This window comes from Homalodisca vitripennis, chromosome 3 (genome assembly GCF_021130785.1).
Source record: "Homalodisca vitripennis isolate AUS2020 chromosome 3, UT_GWSS_2.1, whole genome shotgun sequence".
NCBI classification, from domain to species: domain Eukaryota; kingdom Metazoa; phylum Arthropoda; class Insecta; order Hemiptera; family Cicadellidae; genus Homalodisca; species Homalodisca vitripennis.
The window spans coordinates 125,938,519-125,956,458 of NC_060209.1; the positions used below are offsets into that span (position 1 = coordinate 125,938,519).

General features: G+C 37.5%; 1 protein-coding gene across 1 annotated transcript; it reads right to left on the reverse strand.

The window, feature by feature from the left end:
* Positions 1 to 540: 540 nt before the first annotated feature.
* On the reverse strand, positions 541 to 5,022 carry LOC124358344. Its single transcript, XM_046810646.1, has 3 exons — positions 3,681 to 5,022; positions 1,496 to 2,890; positions 541 to 737 (listed from the first exon to the last, which is right to left on the reverse strand). Exons 1-3 carry the CDS (start codon positions 5,020 to 5,022, stop codon positions 541 to 543), a joined length of 2,934 nt encoding a protein of 977 aa, XP_046666602.1.
* Between the last annotated feature and the right edge of the window lie 12,918 nt (positions 5,023 to 17,940).

Here is a 17,940-nt window from a genome sequence, read left to right on the forward strand (position 1 = left end):
GGTAGCGGCAGTTCATCATATATGTTTAGGCCAAATCTGTCGTTAATACCGGTAACGTGTTCAATAAGCAAGCAATTTGAATGTAATATGTTTTATAACCTAAACCATCTTACACAAAACGTTAGCCAAAATCGTTTACTATTAAATTTTACAATTTAACTACAATATTGTGCCTGAGAAAATATTTTTAAATCTTCACTATTTTAAATACATTCTGTTCATTTACAATTATTGTCCATTAAATAAAGTTAAATATATTGATAATGAACTGATTTTAAGGAGAGGTAGTGTTGGCGGCGCGCATGACGGGCCTTGAATACTGGTATATTTATATGAAATGAAACACTAATCGTTTTTGAACGAACTGAACTTGTATTTACTCAAACTAAAATGTTAATACAAAAAGTGGAATAAGCGGACTGTATTGTAATACAGCTAGCTGGCGCTAGCTGTCCTAAACTATATGTAATGTAGAGAGCTGTGTGCTCTCTACCCTACGCCTCCGGAGTACAATGAAGAACTGACTAGAGGAGACTCGTTCTAGGCCCCTGTCCCAAGTAAAGGTTCTTTCTTGCTCCCACGAGGCGTGAGGGCCAGCCCCTCCCGCCCTGAAGCGACCCTACCATAAACCTGGGGGTAACATCCCTTGGTTCGTGGAAGGCCACCTCTAACAATGGGAGTGAAAGCTCTGTCGCCTCCCACGCCCTGAGAACAAGAACTCCATACCTCCAGGCGACCTTGTCATAAATATTAGGGATGTCACCCGTAAAATCTAAGACAACAAATCTCCCCTCTAACAATACAATAATAAACTAACAGTAAGATACTAAACTAATTACAAATATATTTATACCTAACATAAATGAACTATATCTAATAAACAAATAAAATAATGTCTAAGACCGGGCCGTAACATACTCCCCGCCTTGAAATATTGATTTCAAAACTAATTGATTTGTTGAAGCTATGTGATGAAACATTCTAAATTTCTACTAATGACACATGTGCAGGACGAAACAATGAAACTAAACAATGGAACAATACTAATCAAAATATAAATCTATAAAATGTATGTGTACAAGACAAAACTTAAACATGGTAGTAAGCAGAACAAGGATAATTAAATTGAAAATCTAATTTACATTTACTATAGTTTTTACACAGAGTTAATAACAACAAAGATTATGAAAATATTGAAATTGAAACAAATACAATGAAATATTCAACTATAAATCAATCTGTTATTAATACACAATTAAACACAGACAGTTTGTAATTAGAAATGATGACACGGTTGAGTAGAATACCCACGACTGAATAGAACTGCAAACAATTGGATGTGTGTCTTTGAACTTCGCTACTATAATTGAAAATTACTACTTAAACTAAGCTATGCTATACAACGGACTAAACTATGAGTATTTGAGGTCACTATGATGTTAAATGTATGATTAACTATATACACGAATACACTGGCCTTCGCTTTACACATTACACTCTTGCACTGTATTAGGTTCTAGGGGGAGGATACATAGCTTGTTGACTGCTCTCCTGAAGGTGCCAGACGACGTCTTTACGGTGGCAACTCGGATCCTATTGTCCGCTCCAGGATGGACCGCCACCACTCGACCTGTAACCCACTTGAGAGGGGGCAAGTTGTCTTCTTTCAGGAGAACTAGTTGATTGAGCTGGATGTTGGCTGCTTCTGATCTCCACTTTGGCCGTTGTTGTAAGAGAGACAGATATTCTTTGGACCATCGTGTCCAAAAGTGCTGCGCAATCTGCTGTGTCCCCTGCCAATGTGACAACCTGTTTAATTGAATGTAACAAATGTTCGGTTCAGGTAATGCGGTTAAAGCATCACCAGTGAGAAAGTGACCAGGGGTTAATGGTGAAAGGTCATTTGGGTCAGTGGAAAGGGGAGTGAGAGGACGAGAGTTCAAGCAAGCTTCAATCATTGTTAAAGTAGTGTAAAATTCCTCGAAGGTGAGTGAGGCGTTGGCTACAACTCGTTTCAAATGATGTTTCACTGACCGAACAGCAGCTTCCCATAAGCCTCCGAAATGAGGGGATCGGGGTGGAATGAAGTGCCACTTAATGAGGTGAGCGGTTGATTCTTCGACGATTCTTCTCTGATGTTCTTCGTTTGTAAACAGATCTTGAAGCTCTCGAAGCTCTCTCTCTGCGCCTACGAAATTGGTGCCATTGTCCGAGTACATGTTTGTAACAATTCCTCGTCGTAAAATAAATCTCTTGAATGCTGCTATAAATGCTTCACTGGTCATGTCTGTTACTACTTCTAAATGTACAGCTTTGGTTGCAAGACATACAAATATCACTATGTATCCCTTCGATGTAGGACTGTTTCGTCTTTTTGAGGCTTTAATATATACTGGGCCGCTGATATCAGTGCCAGTATTACTGAAAGGTCGACATGGGCGTACTCGATCTGATGGTAAGTCACCCATCTGAGGTTGCGTTGTTTTTGGATTAGCCTTAAAACACTTGACGCAACTGTGTATGGTACGTCTTGCTAAATTTCGTCCATTAAGGGGCCAATATCGTTGCCGCAACGATGCAAGCAGCAGTTGAGGTGCCGCATGCAGAAGTCTGATGTGCTCATGACGAAAAATAAGTTCTGTTAGATGTGACTTGTATGGTAAAACAATGGGATGTTTTTGATCTATTTTGATTTCTGCATGTTTTAATCTCCCGCCTACTCTGATGAGTTTCTCGGGACCAAAAAAAGATTGAAGATTCCACAATGGACTGTCTTTCCTAATCTTCTTTCCTTCCATGAGCCTATTATAATCTTCTCTCATGTAATGTTCCTGTTCTGCTCTGATGAGATGATTTGTGGCATGGTTGAGCTCTTCTGTAGTTAATGGACCTGTAAGTTTATGATGTGAATTCTTCAGGTTGCTGATGAATCTAAGACAATACGCTGTAACTCTTGTGAGTTTGCTTAAAGATGAGTATTTTGCAACATCTATTAGTGGCTCAGTGCTGACAACCGCCAATGTAGTTGGTATTAGTTTTTGTTCTGGTACATCTGAAATTCTACTCAAATCAAATTTGGGCCATTCACTAGAATTTTGTATTAACCATTCTGGGCCATGCCACCATAATTTGTTATCGATAATTTGAATCGGATTTAAACCTCTTGATATCAGATCTGCTGGGTTGTCGTTGGTTCTTACGTGCCTCCAACTACATCTTTCAGTCGTCAATTCTTGAATAATTTTCACCCGATTAGCAACGTAAGTTTTCCATTTTGATGCTGATGAAGTGATCCAAGCCAGAACTATTGAGGAGTCGGTCCATAGTGTGTATCCATCAACTTTAATGCCAGTATCCAATACTTTAGTTACAAGTTTCGATAGTAGCAGCGCGGCACACAATTCCAATCTAGGAATGGTCATTTTTTGAAGTGGTGATACCCTAGATTTTGAGCATAATAATTGTGTTGACACGCGTCCGTCAGTATCGGTTGTTCGTATGTACACACATGCTCCATACGCCCTTTCTGAGGCGTCACAAAACCCATGTATTTCTTTTTGGATTGCGTGACCTACTGTGATGTGCCTTTGTATTTGAAGTTGTTTCAAAGTTGAGAGCTGTTGTCGGTGTGTCTGCCACGATGTATGAAGATCACATGGAAGAGATTCATCCCAACTCACATCTCTTACCCACAACTCTTGCATGAACAGTTTGAATTTCAAAACTACAGGCCCTACAAAGTCCTAAAGGATCGAATAAACTGGCTATTTCTGACAGAACAGAACGCTTTGATATCTTGTCATGTGGCTTTCTCTCAGTAGATGCGTAATGGAACATGTCGGTCTCAGAGTTCCACCACATACCAAGCACTTTGTACTGTTTATTTTGTTCTTGTTTCGCTCTATTTTTATCTGGGATTGTTTCCAACAATTCCTTCGAATTTGAATTCCATTTTCTTAAATTAAATCCTCCTGAGTTAAGCATTTGCGACATTTGTGTTTGAATGACTTTAGCGTCCTCGAGTGTTTTTGCACCTGTCATAAGATCATCTACATAGAAATCTGATAGCGCTATAGATGAGGCTATAGGATATGTTGATCGTTCATCTGTGGCCAGTTGATGGAGGGTCCTGATTGCTAAGAAGGGTGCTGCTGCTGTACCATAGGTGACAGTTTTTAACCTATAGACTTTTAGAGGTTGATCTCTACCTTGTCTCCATAGTATGCGCTGTAAGTCCAGTTGTTTCTCATTAATGTATACCTGGCGGTACATTTTCTCTATATCTGCACTTAATACGTATGTATGATATCGAAATCTTGCTAAGATTGAGAAGACATCTTGCTGAATGGTAGGACCAACTAAAAGACAGTCATTTAATGATCGACCACTGCTCGTTTTGGCCGAAGCATCAAATACAACTCTGAGCTTCGTTGTTGAACTGTCTTCTCTAACGACAGGTAGATGCGGAATGTAATATACTGGACCAACTGGCTTCACGTTGGGTTCCACCGCTTCCATATGCCCTAGTGCTTCATATTCATTCATGAATTGTGAATATGCTGCATGTAGATTGGGATCTCTTTCTAATTTTCTTTCCAGTTGACTAAATCGAGATTCAGCTGTTTTCTTGGACTCACCTAGACTATTTATGTCATCACTACATGGCAAGTTAACTACATATTTGCCTGTAGAATTCCTGTACGTTGTTTCTGTGTACATCCGTTCACACGTGGTAGTTTGACTGGCTGGGGATGTGTGAACGTCACAATCTTCAATTTCCCAGAAACGTTGCACTTGCCTTGTTACTTGATCATCTATAGATAAATTGCATGTCAAGGTTGGTTGTTGTTTCCTAGTAGCAACCCTACCAGAGGCGACCCAACCTAATGATGTCTTTTGGAAAATTGGCGCCGATCTGTGTGGTCTCACCTGTCCAACACACAATAAACTAAAAAAGAGCTCTGCTCCTATGAGCATGTCTATTGGCCCTGGTGAGTTAAAATTAAAATCTGCTAGAGTCATTGTTGATGGCAGATTCCAATTGCTTGTGTCAATCTGAGTGTGGGGCAAATCGTTAGTTATTTTAGGTAAAATGAGACAGCTTAATGTAGTTTTGTAAGCATTATGTTGTGAGTGGATGGTGCAATAGACAACGTGTGAGATGGAGGCTTGCCTATTTCCGATGCCAGTGATTTGGATATTTGAGCGTACCTTTTGCAAATTTAATGCTCTCACCATCCTTTCTGTAATGAAATTCGACTGTGAAGCCGAATCCAACAACACTCTGCACGCTGTTGTCCCGCCATTATTATCCTCTATATCTACTACTGCTGTTGAGAGGAGAATGTGTTTGTCAGTAACATTAGACGTTAAGGCTGCAGGATGACCTTTTCTTGACTCAAAATTTAAATTTTTGCTGTTGGAGTGGTCCTTTTCAAGGTGTAAAAGTGTGTTGTGTTTTTTGCTGCAAGTTTTGCAACCATTTGACTTGCAGTCTTTGATAATATGCGTATGTGATAGACAGTTAATGCATAGACCTAAATCTTTCACTGATTGTAGTCTGGATAATACAGGCATATTTTGAAAACTATCACACTGATATATTTTATGACCCTTTTTGCATAAGGGGCAACATGGTGTGTTGCTGAAAAATGAACTAGAAGGTTTTTTGAGTTGTTGATGGTTTGAATTAAATTTATTACTACTTTGTTTAAAACTTGTGTTACTGTTTAAAGGTCTATTTAGATCAATAGCTTCTAAAATGTTACACCTATTTTCTAGGAATGATGTCAACTGATGAAACGTGGGCAAGTTTGTGGTGACTAATTGGTTTTCCCATAATTTGAAGGTGGCCAGATCTAGTTTTTGGACGATCATGTGAACCAAGAGCGTGTCCCATTGGTCGGTTGGTTGACCAAGACATTTGAGTGCTCTCAAATGTTTGTTAACCGTATCTAAAAGATCTCTCATTGCTGCCCCGGACTCTTTGTCAAGTGTTTTGACTTCAAACAGTGACGACACGTGATTATTGACAATAACACGCTTGTTGTCAAATCTATTCTTCAAAAGAGTCCAGGCTGTGTCGTAATTTGACGATGACAATTCTAAAGATTCTATTATGTTGAGAGCGGGACCTTGCAATGTTGATTTTAAGTAGTGGAACTTTTGGATTTGTGAAAGTGACGTGTTTTCTTCTATGATTGAATTAAATAATTCGTAAAATTGAACCCATTCTTCGTATCTCCCACTGAAGGTAGGCAGATTGATTGTCGGTAGTTTAATTTGTACTGCTGATGAGGGTTCAGAAACTGAATTTTGGCGTGAACAAGTTGTATGATTTGAATTTTGTTTGGGAAGGAGAGCCTTTGACCTAGCCAACAATTCAAAGTATAAGTCTTCAAAGGACTCTCTTTCTACGTCATGATTGCTGTCGGTGTCTATTAATTCAATTTCTGATTGGACTGCTTCAAATTCCGACAAACAATCCCTAAATACACTGAATCTGTCTTCGAGTTGTGAAGGATCTTCAGATTGTTCAATCCTATCAACATAAGTCCTAAATCGAGTTAATTTAGATTTAATTCCTGCTCGCTTGGCAATAAATTTTCTTAATTCGTCTGACATGTTAGCTTGCTTGAACTATCAGGAATAACTGGAATAAGTAATATGGAATTGGAAAGGACTTACTTGACGACGAATTAGGTGTCCCACTGTTGGTCACTGGAAACACCACTGGTCGATGGCACTGTCACTATGTTCCAAGTCCTCCGATGTTGCACTGTTGACACTGGTAGTCTATGTTGACGAAAATAATGCACTGTTCACTAATGTTCTATAAAACATTCTGGTACGATTGGACTATGCTGTCTAAAGTGTTCTATAAAGTAATCCGGCTCTGTAGGACCATGTTGGCGGCGCGCATGACGGGCCTTGAATACTGGAATATTTATATGAAATGAAACACTAATCGTTTTTGAACGAACTGAACTTGTATTTACTCAAACTAAAATGTTAATACAAAAAGTGGAATAAGCGGACTGTATTGTAATACAGCTAGCTGGCGCTAGCTGTCCTAAACTATATGTAATGTAGAGAGCTGTGTGCTCTCTACCCTACCATACCTCCAGGCGACCTTGTCATAAATATTAGGGATGTCACCCGTAAAATCTAAGACAACAAATCTCCCCTCTAACAATACAATAATAAACTAACAGTAAGATACTAAACTAATTACAAATATATTTATACCTAACATAAATGAACTATATCTAATAAACAAATAAAATAATGTCTAAGACCGGGCCGTAACAGGTAGACTGCTTGGACGTCATTGGTGATCAAAGGGAAAATGGGTATAAAGTCATCATTTGTATAATTTGTATAATGTAAATCTTTTGATTGTTTTTAGAAAAATTTTTGTTCCATGGTGAAAATAATGTTGTATGACATGAAACGTATAATCGCAAGATGCCGCAATCCACTTACAAATGAAGTGGACATTAACAATTTTCTTCCGACTCCTTGTAGGCCATTCTCCCGAGAAAGTAGCGGGTCACTGAATATGTGCAAAATTAGGTTTTTATGTTTAATTACTTTGTACAACGTTTTGTGGCTTTATTTTAAATCTTTTCAAAAATATTTAACCATTTCGGGATTTGTATACCAGTATTAATTGTAAATTCAAGCCATCTTTGAACACTTGCCATTTCTGGCAAGGTTATCCATTTTAGGTCGGATTTCCGGCATTGTACGCTAATTATAAAGACCTTTAACTGACATGGTAGGACCTTCATCTGCTAGGTTAGAATCGTTTCTACATGAATTTAGCATTAGAGTAATCAATACATTATTTATATAAGGCAATGAATATTAAAAACTCTCTCTTTACAGCTTGTCTGCTACTAAAGAAGAAGTTACATCGACAAATCCAACATTTACAGCGATCTGCCAGCCAAACACCAAGTAGCTACGGTCGGGGACGTTCCGTTAGTTAAAGTGCTTATATACAGTGGCTACAAAAAGTTAGGAAACGCCATTTTATTTTCTTGAAATATTCCAGACAAAGCAAAGAATCTTTAAACATCTCGTATGTACTACACTTACAAATTGACTATTTTAAGCAAATATAAATGTTTTGCATCATACTGGGGACCGTTTACAAACATTCAGCAGAAAATCTTAAAAGTAAGCATAGGTTGATGTCAGTTAAAGGTCTTTATAATTAGCGTACAATGCCGGAAATCCAACCTAAAATGGATAACCTAGCCAGAAATGGCAAGTGTTCAAAGATGGCTTGAATTTACAATTAATACTGGTATACAAATCCCGGAGTGGTTAATATTTTTGAAAAGATTTAAAATAGAGCCACAAAACGTTGTACAAAGTAACTAAACATAAAAATCTAATTTTGCACATATTCAGTGATCCGCTACTTTCTCGAGAGAATGGCCTACAAGGAGTCGGAAGAAAATTGTTAATGTAAGCATAGGTTACTTATTGATTGCAAATTCAAGCCATCTTTGAACGACTACATTTCCAGATCAGTTTATCCGTTTTAGGACGGGTTTGCGGTATTTTACTCTGATAATAAAGGCCTTTAATTCGACGTTTATAACAACCTATAAACCTAAAATACAATAGTTTTACACAACTGTTAAACACTATCAATGACAAAATTAATGATTTGAATATTAATATTGATAAGTTTAACAAGTTGAGAATAACCCCGTGCGTGTACTCTCTGTGGATCTTGCTCAGTTGAGAATAACCCTGTGCGTGTACTCTCTGTGGATGTTGCTCAGTTGAGAATAACCCCGTGCGAGTACTCTCGGTGAATGTTGCTCAGTTGAGAATAACCCCGTGCGAGTACTCTCTGTGGATGTTGCTCAGTTGAGAATAACCCCGTGCGAGTACTCTCGCTGAATGTTGCTCAGTTGATAATAACCCCGTGCGAGTACTCTTTGTGAATGTTGCTCAGTTGAGAATAACCCTGTGCGTGTACTCTCTGTGGATGTTGCTCAGTTGAGAATAACCCCGTGCGAGTACTCTCTGTGGATGTTGCTCAGTTGAGAATAACACTGTGCGTGTACTCTCTGTGGATGTTGCTCAGTTGAGAATAACCACGTAGCCTACGTGTACTCTATGTGGTTGTTGCTCAGTTGAGAATAACCCTGTGCGTGTACTCTCTGTGGATGTTGCTCAGTTGAGAATAACCCCGTGCGAGTACTCTCTGTGGATGTTGCTCAGTTGAGAATAACCCTGTGCGTGTACTCTCTGTAGGTATTGCTCAGTTGAGAATAACCCCGTGCAAGTACTCTCTGTGAATGTTGCTCAGTTGAGAATAACACTGTGCGTGTACTCTCTGTGGATGTTGCTCAGTTGAGAATAACCCCGTAGCCTACGTGTACTCTATGTGGTTGTTGCTCAGTTGAGAATAACCCCGTAGCCTACGTGTACTCTCTGTTGATGTTGTCAGTTGAGAATAACCTCGTAGCCTACGTGTACTCTCTGTGGATGTTGCTCAGTTGAGAATAACCCCATAGCCTACGTGTACTCTCTGTGAATGTTGTTCAGTTGAGAATAACCCCGTAGCCTACGTGTACTCTCTGTTGATGTTGCTCCGATCGTACAGGAAATTTGAAGTGGGCCTAAGTCATATGTAAATTTTAGGTTATATTTAGTTAATAATTGGTTAGTAGTAAATCTTATTCATACTGACCATAGTGCCCTTTCTTGTAACAATGTTGTAAATCGTCATTTATAGGATTATAGTGTTTAGACACAACACATTATGATTATGGTGTTTAGTGTTTGACATATTGTCAAATAACTGTTGTACCAATTAAATAAAGGGTAAATCATAAGTACCAGTAATATATAATATATTACAGATAAATATCATTCTATTAAATACAAAGTAGGAGTACGACGAGTCGCGGAATAAGCTTCGCTGAGTTAGTATGAGCAATTTCAAGTATATAGCTAATATATTAGCCTACATCTGTTACTATATAACATGTTACAATTTCATTTGTCCGTACTTACTTTGTTTACAAATGTGCTTATTCTGTTATTTTCTTGTAGTTTTTTCCTGCTACGTTTACCCGTAAGACGGATGCGTTTGTTACAGTGTTCGCTAAAGCTGAGCAAAATGTGACACACCACCTTCGAACTCGATGGTTGCTTTATAGAACCGAGTCTAGACAAACTTTCTAGCCTATTTCTAGCCAGATCAGTTTTTTCTCGATATATCGTGCGGACAGACGGATTTACACACAATATATCGATTAAAACTGATAGACCTCGTTAACGCTCGGCCAATGACAGTGGTTGTTTTACACAAAAACTTCTTACCTACACATGATTAAACTATAAAAGAGTTGCTGAAATTACTTTTTTATCAAAATACAACCGAGGAAGTAAAAAAATCTAATTAGTAAATTTATACAGAATAGTTCTATTACTTAGTTGATAATGTCAGAGCTGATAAAATAACTCTTAAAGAACAGGTCATGGCTCAGAGAGCATTCAACAACGAACAGGAGGGATTCTACTCTTTCTTTATTTTTAAGATTAACAATTGTAGAATCTCTTCTGTTCGTTTTTGAAAACTCTATCACAGCCACGACGTGTTCTTGGCTTTGGCATATATTTATCCTCTTAGTCACGTTTTTCGAAACCAATTTACATGTTTATAAAGAGTTTAATGTTATAAGTTTGAGAGATTAAGTAGTTTTTAAATATTAAAAGAGTTGTAGGTTTATTAAAGTTCTAAAGCTATTTAGGTTTTCATAACATCAGTGTTGTAAAAGAACACTAATATGAGTCACACGCGATATCTATCTTTCTTCTGATTGCGCAAGATGGGATATTGTGTTTCAGCTACATACCTTAGTATTTGTGTCACAACGTTATTCATTCTGTCTGAAGTAAGATGTATAACAAACATTTTTTACAGGAGATGTAAAAAAAGAGTGTTTAGAGATTCAACTAGAGAACAATTTTGACTGGTCCCTTAGACGCCAGAACAGCTAGTTGTAATATCGGAACCGTTCTGGCGGTGTGCTTCGGCCGCGGTCACCCACAGTCTCTCGCTTTGTTCTCTCTTGGGCAAAGTAGTGCGCTCTTGAGATTCGATGCACTCTTTCTCATAATCGTTAGTGTGTATTGTACCCCTTGTTCTCGTGATAGTTCCTCTCAAATCTTGTTCTTACCCCGATGCCAGTAACGATTCTCAGTGAAAGTGATTCGTTTTTCTATGGATCCTACTGCAGCCCTGGAAGCTCTGGACGAGCTAGAAGTCTCCCCTCGGATGAAGCGAGGCAAGAACCAAGATCAACATCGGTGAGTTGGCATCTATCCTCAAATGAATCCTTTATACTCTATATCTCATCCGTCCTTCCATCTTCTGATAATTGTTTTCACTCTTCATTTTATGATACCTCTTTTTGAACGCAACATTTTGATCGTCCGAGTCAGGTTCTCTAGTTTTTAAATTTTACTTATAGCTCCACATTAACAAGTTGTATTTATAAAAGTTCTGTAATTATAGATTGAGTCATGTACTCACGGAGTGGCGTTGAGGACATCAAAACACTAGGCTCATACTCCAGGGAATACACAGCACAATTAGCTGGCAACACACGCTATTGAAGACTAATTGGTTTACCCAAGGCCACCAACCATGTCAGCACGTTTATATCACAATATAATGCTCGGTCTTAATTTTATCACTGGCATGAACACATTTCGTCGTGATAATTATTGAATTTTTAAAAAATTATAGGCTAATGTTCGAAAGTAAAAGCAATATTTGACATTTTTCCATCGTTATCCATTACATCACATATAACACTATCTTACGACGATTTAAATCCACCCTATTCTTCAGGAATCAAAAACCTTAATACGTAAATTACTAAAAATCGTAGGACTCAAATGTTTAAGTGATACCTTTTGCCAAACATTTTAGTGGCAGTCCAGTCCCTCACTATATAGTTTTTGAGGTATGTATTAGGGGTTTTGGAACCAAAAGAGGAGAGTAGAATTTAATCCTCGAAACGTAGTGTTATAGTTTTTGTAACAAATAACCATGGAAATGTCTAAAATTCTAAAGTTACATACAGTAACTATATTTTCAAATCATCCATGGTCAGTAACAAACTTAAAAAAAAGGAAACGCTAATTTTTAGTATGTATTTAGTAAGCGTTTAATGAATGTAACGTGATTTTATTTTTTTATTACATCATGGTTCAACTACTTAGTTTATACAGAAGTATAAGGGTGAGTCAGAAATATGGTAAAATATTTTAAGACGTGATTGTAGAGGTAAAAATAAGAAAAAGAATGTTACATAAAGGTAGGTCCGGAAACGCCCCATTAGTGAATAATGGCTGGCGAAAAATTTTGCTTTGTTTTCAGTTCACCTGGTGAAATTAAGTGATTCTGAAATGTTTTGTTCTTACTTTTTGACTCAAATAAGGTGGATTTATAAGGAAAATCAACTGAAAAATCAAATAAAACCACTCTAGAGGTTGTAGTGTGAACAGTTTTTGAGAAAAAGTATGAAATTTGATAAAAATCTAATAACAAAAATACCGTCTTAAATGTTTGATGCCCAATAACATTGTTAAATGACCAATAAACAAGTTTCCTAATACAGATTGTGGAGAATTTAATTCTGAAAACAACCATAACAAGCAAAGTGTGTGTAAAAATGTTATAAAAATTGACTCCTCACGTATTACACTACACAGCAAACTTTTGCTGTTTTATAATAAGGAAGTGATTGGTAACAGCTGGTGAAAAACAAACATATTTTTAGTTTAGAATATAGACCCGTACAAAACCTCCAGGTTTCTGCTTAAAGGTTTCTATTCCATTAGAAATGTTTAATCGGAGTTCTTCAATGGTATCTATTAAGGAAGAGTAAACTAATGTTTTTAAATGTCCCTGAAGGTAAAAGTCCAAAGGATGTAAGGCTGTGGTTTCCTAGACGCGTAATAGATGCGCTGCGTATGCGTATCCAAGACGCAGCACACTTGTCTTATGGGGTTTCGTATAAGCGGGTTCCCAGGCAACGTATCAAGTACGCGCGCATCAATAGCTGCGTATTTGGCTTACTGCTTTAAGAGCAGTCAACTCTGAGATACACTGCGTAACAGACATGTCTTGTGCAATATCAAAATTAGAATTGGAGGGAAATGTCGACGAGAAGGTAAAATTCTCAAACAATGACGACGAAGATTTGATTGAATTGGTCTCTTCTAACGAAATCAAATCAAATCTTTAATTGCTCGCAACAATTTCACATTGTATGGCAAACGTCATAATTATTATTTCTAAATTTTAAACTCTCATACCACAATACTAACACATTAAATCTTACATAATTTTTCATACATTCCAGTCTCATTCATCCTTCGCCAATCTCAACCCACTTCCAGCGCTGGAGTCAGTCATTGAATTGGGCGGGCTCCCAGTTAAACGCCAGAAACTCGTCAACGCTGTAGAATGCCTTTGACACCAGAAAGCGCTTAAGACGAGCTTTTGACGTGTTGGGCGTTTGGGCGTTTTTCATAGAATTTGGCAATCTGTTGATGAAATGAACACCTGCCTGCGAAGGCATAAACCACCGTTCTGTGTCTTCCAAGTTCGGTAGTTATCTCTGCCTCTAGTCTCATACCCGTGTAAGTCACGTCTCCTGGTTAGGGCACATTTAGACAAACAGAACATAGATGTTTCTAAAATGTTGAGACTTAGCAAAGTCAACAGTTGCAAATTTATATTATGGAAATATTATAGAAGTTTAGTCATCCTGACTATAAAAGTAATATAAAGAAGGACGTCATATGGAAGAAAATAGGAGTTTCACTGAATAAATCAAGAAAGTTGTTCATATCATTATATTTTTTACATTGTAAATTAACGTGTTTGCTACTATAACTAAAACATCCTTGAGGGCCACATAAGTTCGACACTTTGTAGTTTTCTTGTTTTTTTGCCATTCTTGTACGTTTTTTTTATAATACATACTGTTGAAATACTCCATGAACATACTCCTCACTTTAAAACCTTCAGATTTGGCAAATCCGCCGGTTCCAGCCAATGGTATTTTGGGGGTTGTTAGCAATGAACTCGTTTCTTAACATGTTATGGAGGCAACAACAGACAATATTACCAAATCTACTGTCTCAGGTTTCAAATTAATTGGGGTAAAGAAGATTCTAAACACAACACACATGATTCCAAATGCACTTTCCGTTACTCTTCGGGCTCTGCACAGGGCGTAATTGTAGTTCATCTTAGAGGAGTCTGCCACAGCTTGTTTCTGGGTGAAAGGTTTTACCACATGTTTATCCAGTCTGAATGCTTCATCACCGACAATAACATGAGGACGCTTGATGTCTGATGCTGGCAAATTTTTAGGTGGAGGGAAATATTTCCCGTTTGACACCTTAATTGTAAGCACCTTCATTGTCTCTTCTTTCGGACATCTCACTGCACTGTTTACGCTTTTTCAAAGCTTGTAATGCCACAATATCATCATCTAAATCACTGTATAGCATAAGTGCAGCCGCTAGCAATTTCTTTTTACGTGAAGTCACGTTTTACGCACAACCGTCTGTATTCTACGCAGTCTAGGAAACCACTGGACGGCGGCTGCGTTTCCGAAGGAGGTACAAGCCACAGCGCATCTATTACACGTCTAGGAAACCACAGCCTAAATCCGGTGATATTGCTGGCCATGAAACTGATCCACCTCGGCCTATCCATTTATTTGTGAAACTCTCATTTAGGTGTCCACGAACACCCAGAGAGTAGTGCGCAGGTGCCCCGTCATGCATAAACCACATATTATGGCGCAAATGCAGAGGTACACACACACACACACACACACACACACACACACACACACACACACACACACACACACACACACACACACACACACACACACACACACACATATATATATATATGTGTGTTGTGTATTAATAAATTTTGTACTTGTTACTACATTAGTGTCTGTAATGTGTCGCTTCCTTGCATGACATTGCTTATAGAACTAAAATACATTTTCATTGTTAGAGATTGTATACATTTATAAATCATAAGTACCTATACGTAGACCACCTAAAATTATAAAAACTTCTCAAACTTATTTAATTAAAAGTTATAATTTACATTTCCTTGCAAAGAAATAGTACATAGCAAATACAATAAAAAATTGAAACGTTACCGAGATCGATATTAGTACGAGTATTCAGAATTTGCTATTACTGTATGTCGCTATATGAAGTAAGTATACCTTTATTTATACTAGTTACCTAATATAATCGAGGCTATTAAGTAACAAGTAATAGGTTTGTTCCTATGGTGGCGCTGAATAGTATTTCAGTAAGACTTCTATTAATAAAAAATTATTTCTGTGCAGTGGTATTCATAATATATATATCCTAACTATATATGTGTATACAATTGTATAAAAATATACTGTTATATAAACATATTCTTATGTCTGTAAGTGTGCTCTTTTGCTACAAACAACTATATACCGATTGGACTGAAATTTAAAATTAACATTTTTACAGTCCTTGGTTTACATCTTATTCCAATTTCGAAAATACTTCTGAGGTACTCTTCCCGTGGTCTCTAAAGTAGAAAAAAATCCCATCTTGGTCTTTAAAGTTGCATGAGAGCAAACATATGTATTATTTAGAAAGAGTATGTTTAATGCAACCTTACTTTAATACTTTCTGCAACCGATGTTGAGCACAGTAAGAAAATATCGAGATAAGAAAATTAAAAGTTTTTGTAAAAATATACTTTTAACTGTGCATTTTAGAAAATGTTAAGTATTTAGTGCTTGGTCGGTACTGTAATGCAAATATCAAAGACATAGTTACTATCGAACTTTTACTAAAATTATTATAAAACCCATCTTGGTTGTATTTTGCTAGAAGGAGGCTTCTCAAACCGGTGTATGTATGCATATTTACTTTATCGGGAAACAAGGCAAAATCAACTATGTCAGACAATACTATGGCTGAAGTAAATTATAACGTCCTTAAATATATACTTTTTTGCATATTGCTTTAATCATGTAAACAAGGCAAATTCAACTTTAGCGTCTGAAACATAACTAACTCGAAACATAAGTGCTAATCTAAGTAATCTACGAGCAAATCCTACGAAATTGTCTGCGAATCCATGGGTTACCGCTAAGTATATTATAATAATTCAAATTAGATAAGTCCCTAGTCGTGATTGGTCTTCCTTGGCGTGAAAAGTTAAACTTACCTTGTTTGTGGGAACTGCAATTATACTCAATAAATTCTACTTCTAATTATTGACATTTTAGGATCATATCATCGACACACAAGTTCAATATGTCTACCAATATTATTCATTATTTATATTTAAATATTTCTTGACAAACCTGAAGAATCAAATAATTTTGTAAAATACAGGGTTAGCCAGTGAAACGGGAAGATTGGAGATGGCCTTGACAGTTGGAATGTGAGTGGTGGGGGTAATAGTGGCCGGCTCCTTTCTACCTGCGTGTCCCGCCATTTAGTTGAGATGGATCGTTAGACGGGTGAACATCGTGGCTACACGGTTAAAGCGTATTATTCGAATGGTGAGTTTGGTGAAAACGTGACGTGCTTTTCGACACCATTTCAACATACCGCGCAACAGGCTTGTTCCTTCGGATAACGCAGTTCGTTCGTGGATAAACAACTTTGAACAAACTGGATCAACATCTAAAAACGAGGTGGGAGTGCAAAAACCGTTCGAACTCCTCAAAATATCACTACTGTTCAACAAGCAATGCTCAGAAGTCCACGCCGATCTGCCAAACAACATGCTCTACGCCTTGGAAGAACATGCTCACTTCGGTGAGAAGGATTCTTCATCAAGATTTAAATTTCCACCCATACAAAATACAGATTGTGCATCTCTCAAACCAACTAACCATCAGAAACGATTACAATTATGTGAGGAAATGGCCAGAAGACTTGAAGAAAATGTCTACCAAGCAAACAACTTGCGGATGAGCAATGAGGCGCATTTCCACCTCTCTGGTTTTGTTAATAAACAAAACTTCATATACTAGTCGGAGGAAACCCCTGGCACACTTGATGAAGCGCCTCTTCATGCTGAAAAAGTGACGGTTTGGTGCGCAATGTGAGCAAGAGGAATCATAGGCTCATTTTTCTTTGAGGATGTCAATGGAAGTGCTGTGGCTGTTAACTCTGTGCGTTACGTTGCAATGATCCAGACCTTTCTTACACAATTCTCCCATAACTCTCCCATTTTCCAGTGAATGAACACACAATGTTCCAACAAGATGGGGCAACAAGCCACACTGCAAGAGTTGCCATGAATGCTTTGTTTCCAAGGGGCGTCATTTCCCGAAACGGGGATATCTCTTGGCTCCCTCGCTCTCTAGATTTGACAGCCTGTGACTTTTTTCTATGGGGTTACTTAGAAACAAGAGTTTTTCAGAACAATACACCTAGAACTATCCCAGCCCTAAAACAACGAATTCGGGACGAAATCGAAGGAATACCAGTCAATATGCTGCAAAATTTCATGAGAAATTTCCAGGCCCGACTGCAGCAGTGCATAGATTCCAATGGAGGACACATGGCAAATGTTATATTCGAAAAATAATTTTTTCATTTATTGTACAGTAAATGGCTACCTTTTTTGTTTATATTTATAACCATTAAATAATAAAATTAATTTTCTTAAAGAATTATTTGCTTATTTAAATCTTCCCGTTTCACTGGCTAACCCTGTACAAGATGTAAGGTACACATAATTTTTCTTTGCTCTTAAAATGGTTTAAACCGTTAATGCGCACATATGAGTATTCAGTACAACAAAATCATTTCCGTAATAATAAAAATATTCGTTTTTCTTTAAAATAT

Excerpts from the sequence above, each read along its gene's own strand:
- LOC124358344 (XM_046810646.1), bottom strand. The coding sequence starts at position 5,022 with ATGACTCTAGCAGATTTTAATTTTAACTCACCAGGGCCAATAGACATG. Across the intron at positions 2,891-3,680 it reads AAGAGTTGTGGGTAAGAGAT|GTCCATTAACTACAGAAGAG; the intron begins GTGAGTTGGGAT and ends ATAAACTTACAG. Across the intron at positions 738-1,495 it reads ACCTAATACAGTGCAAGAGT|GTCGCCTGGAGGTATGGAGT; the intron begins GTAATGTGTAAA and ends ATTTATGACAAG.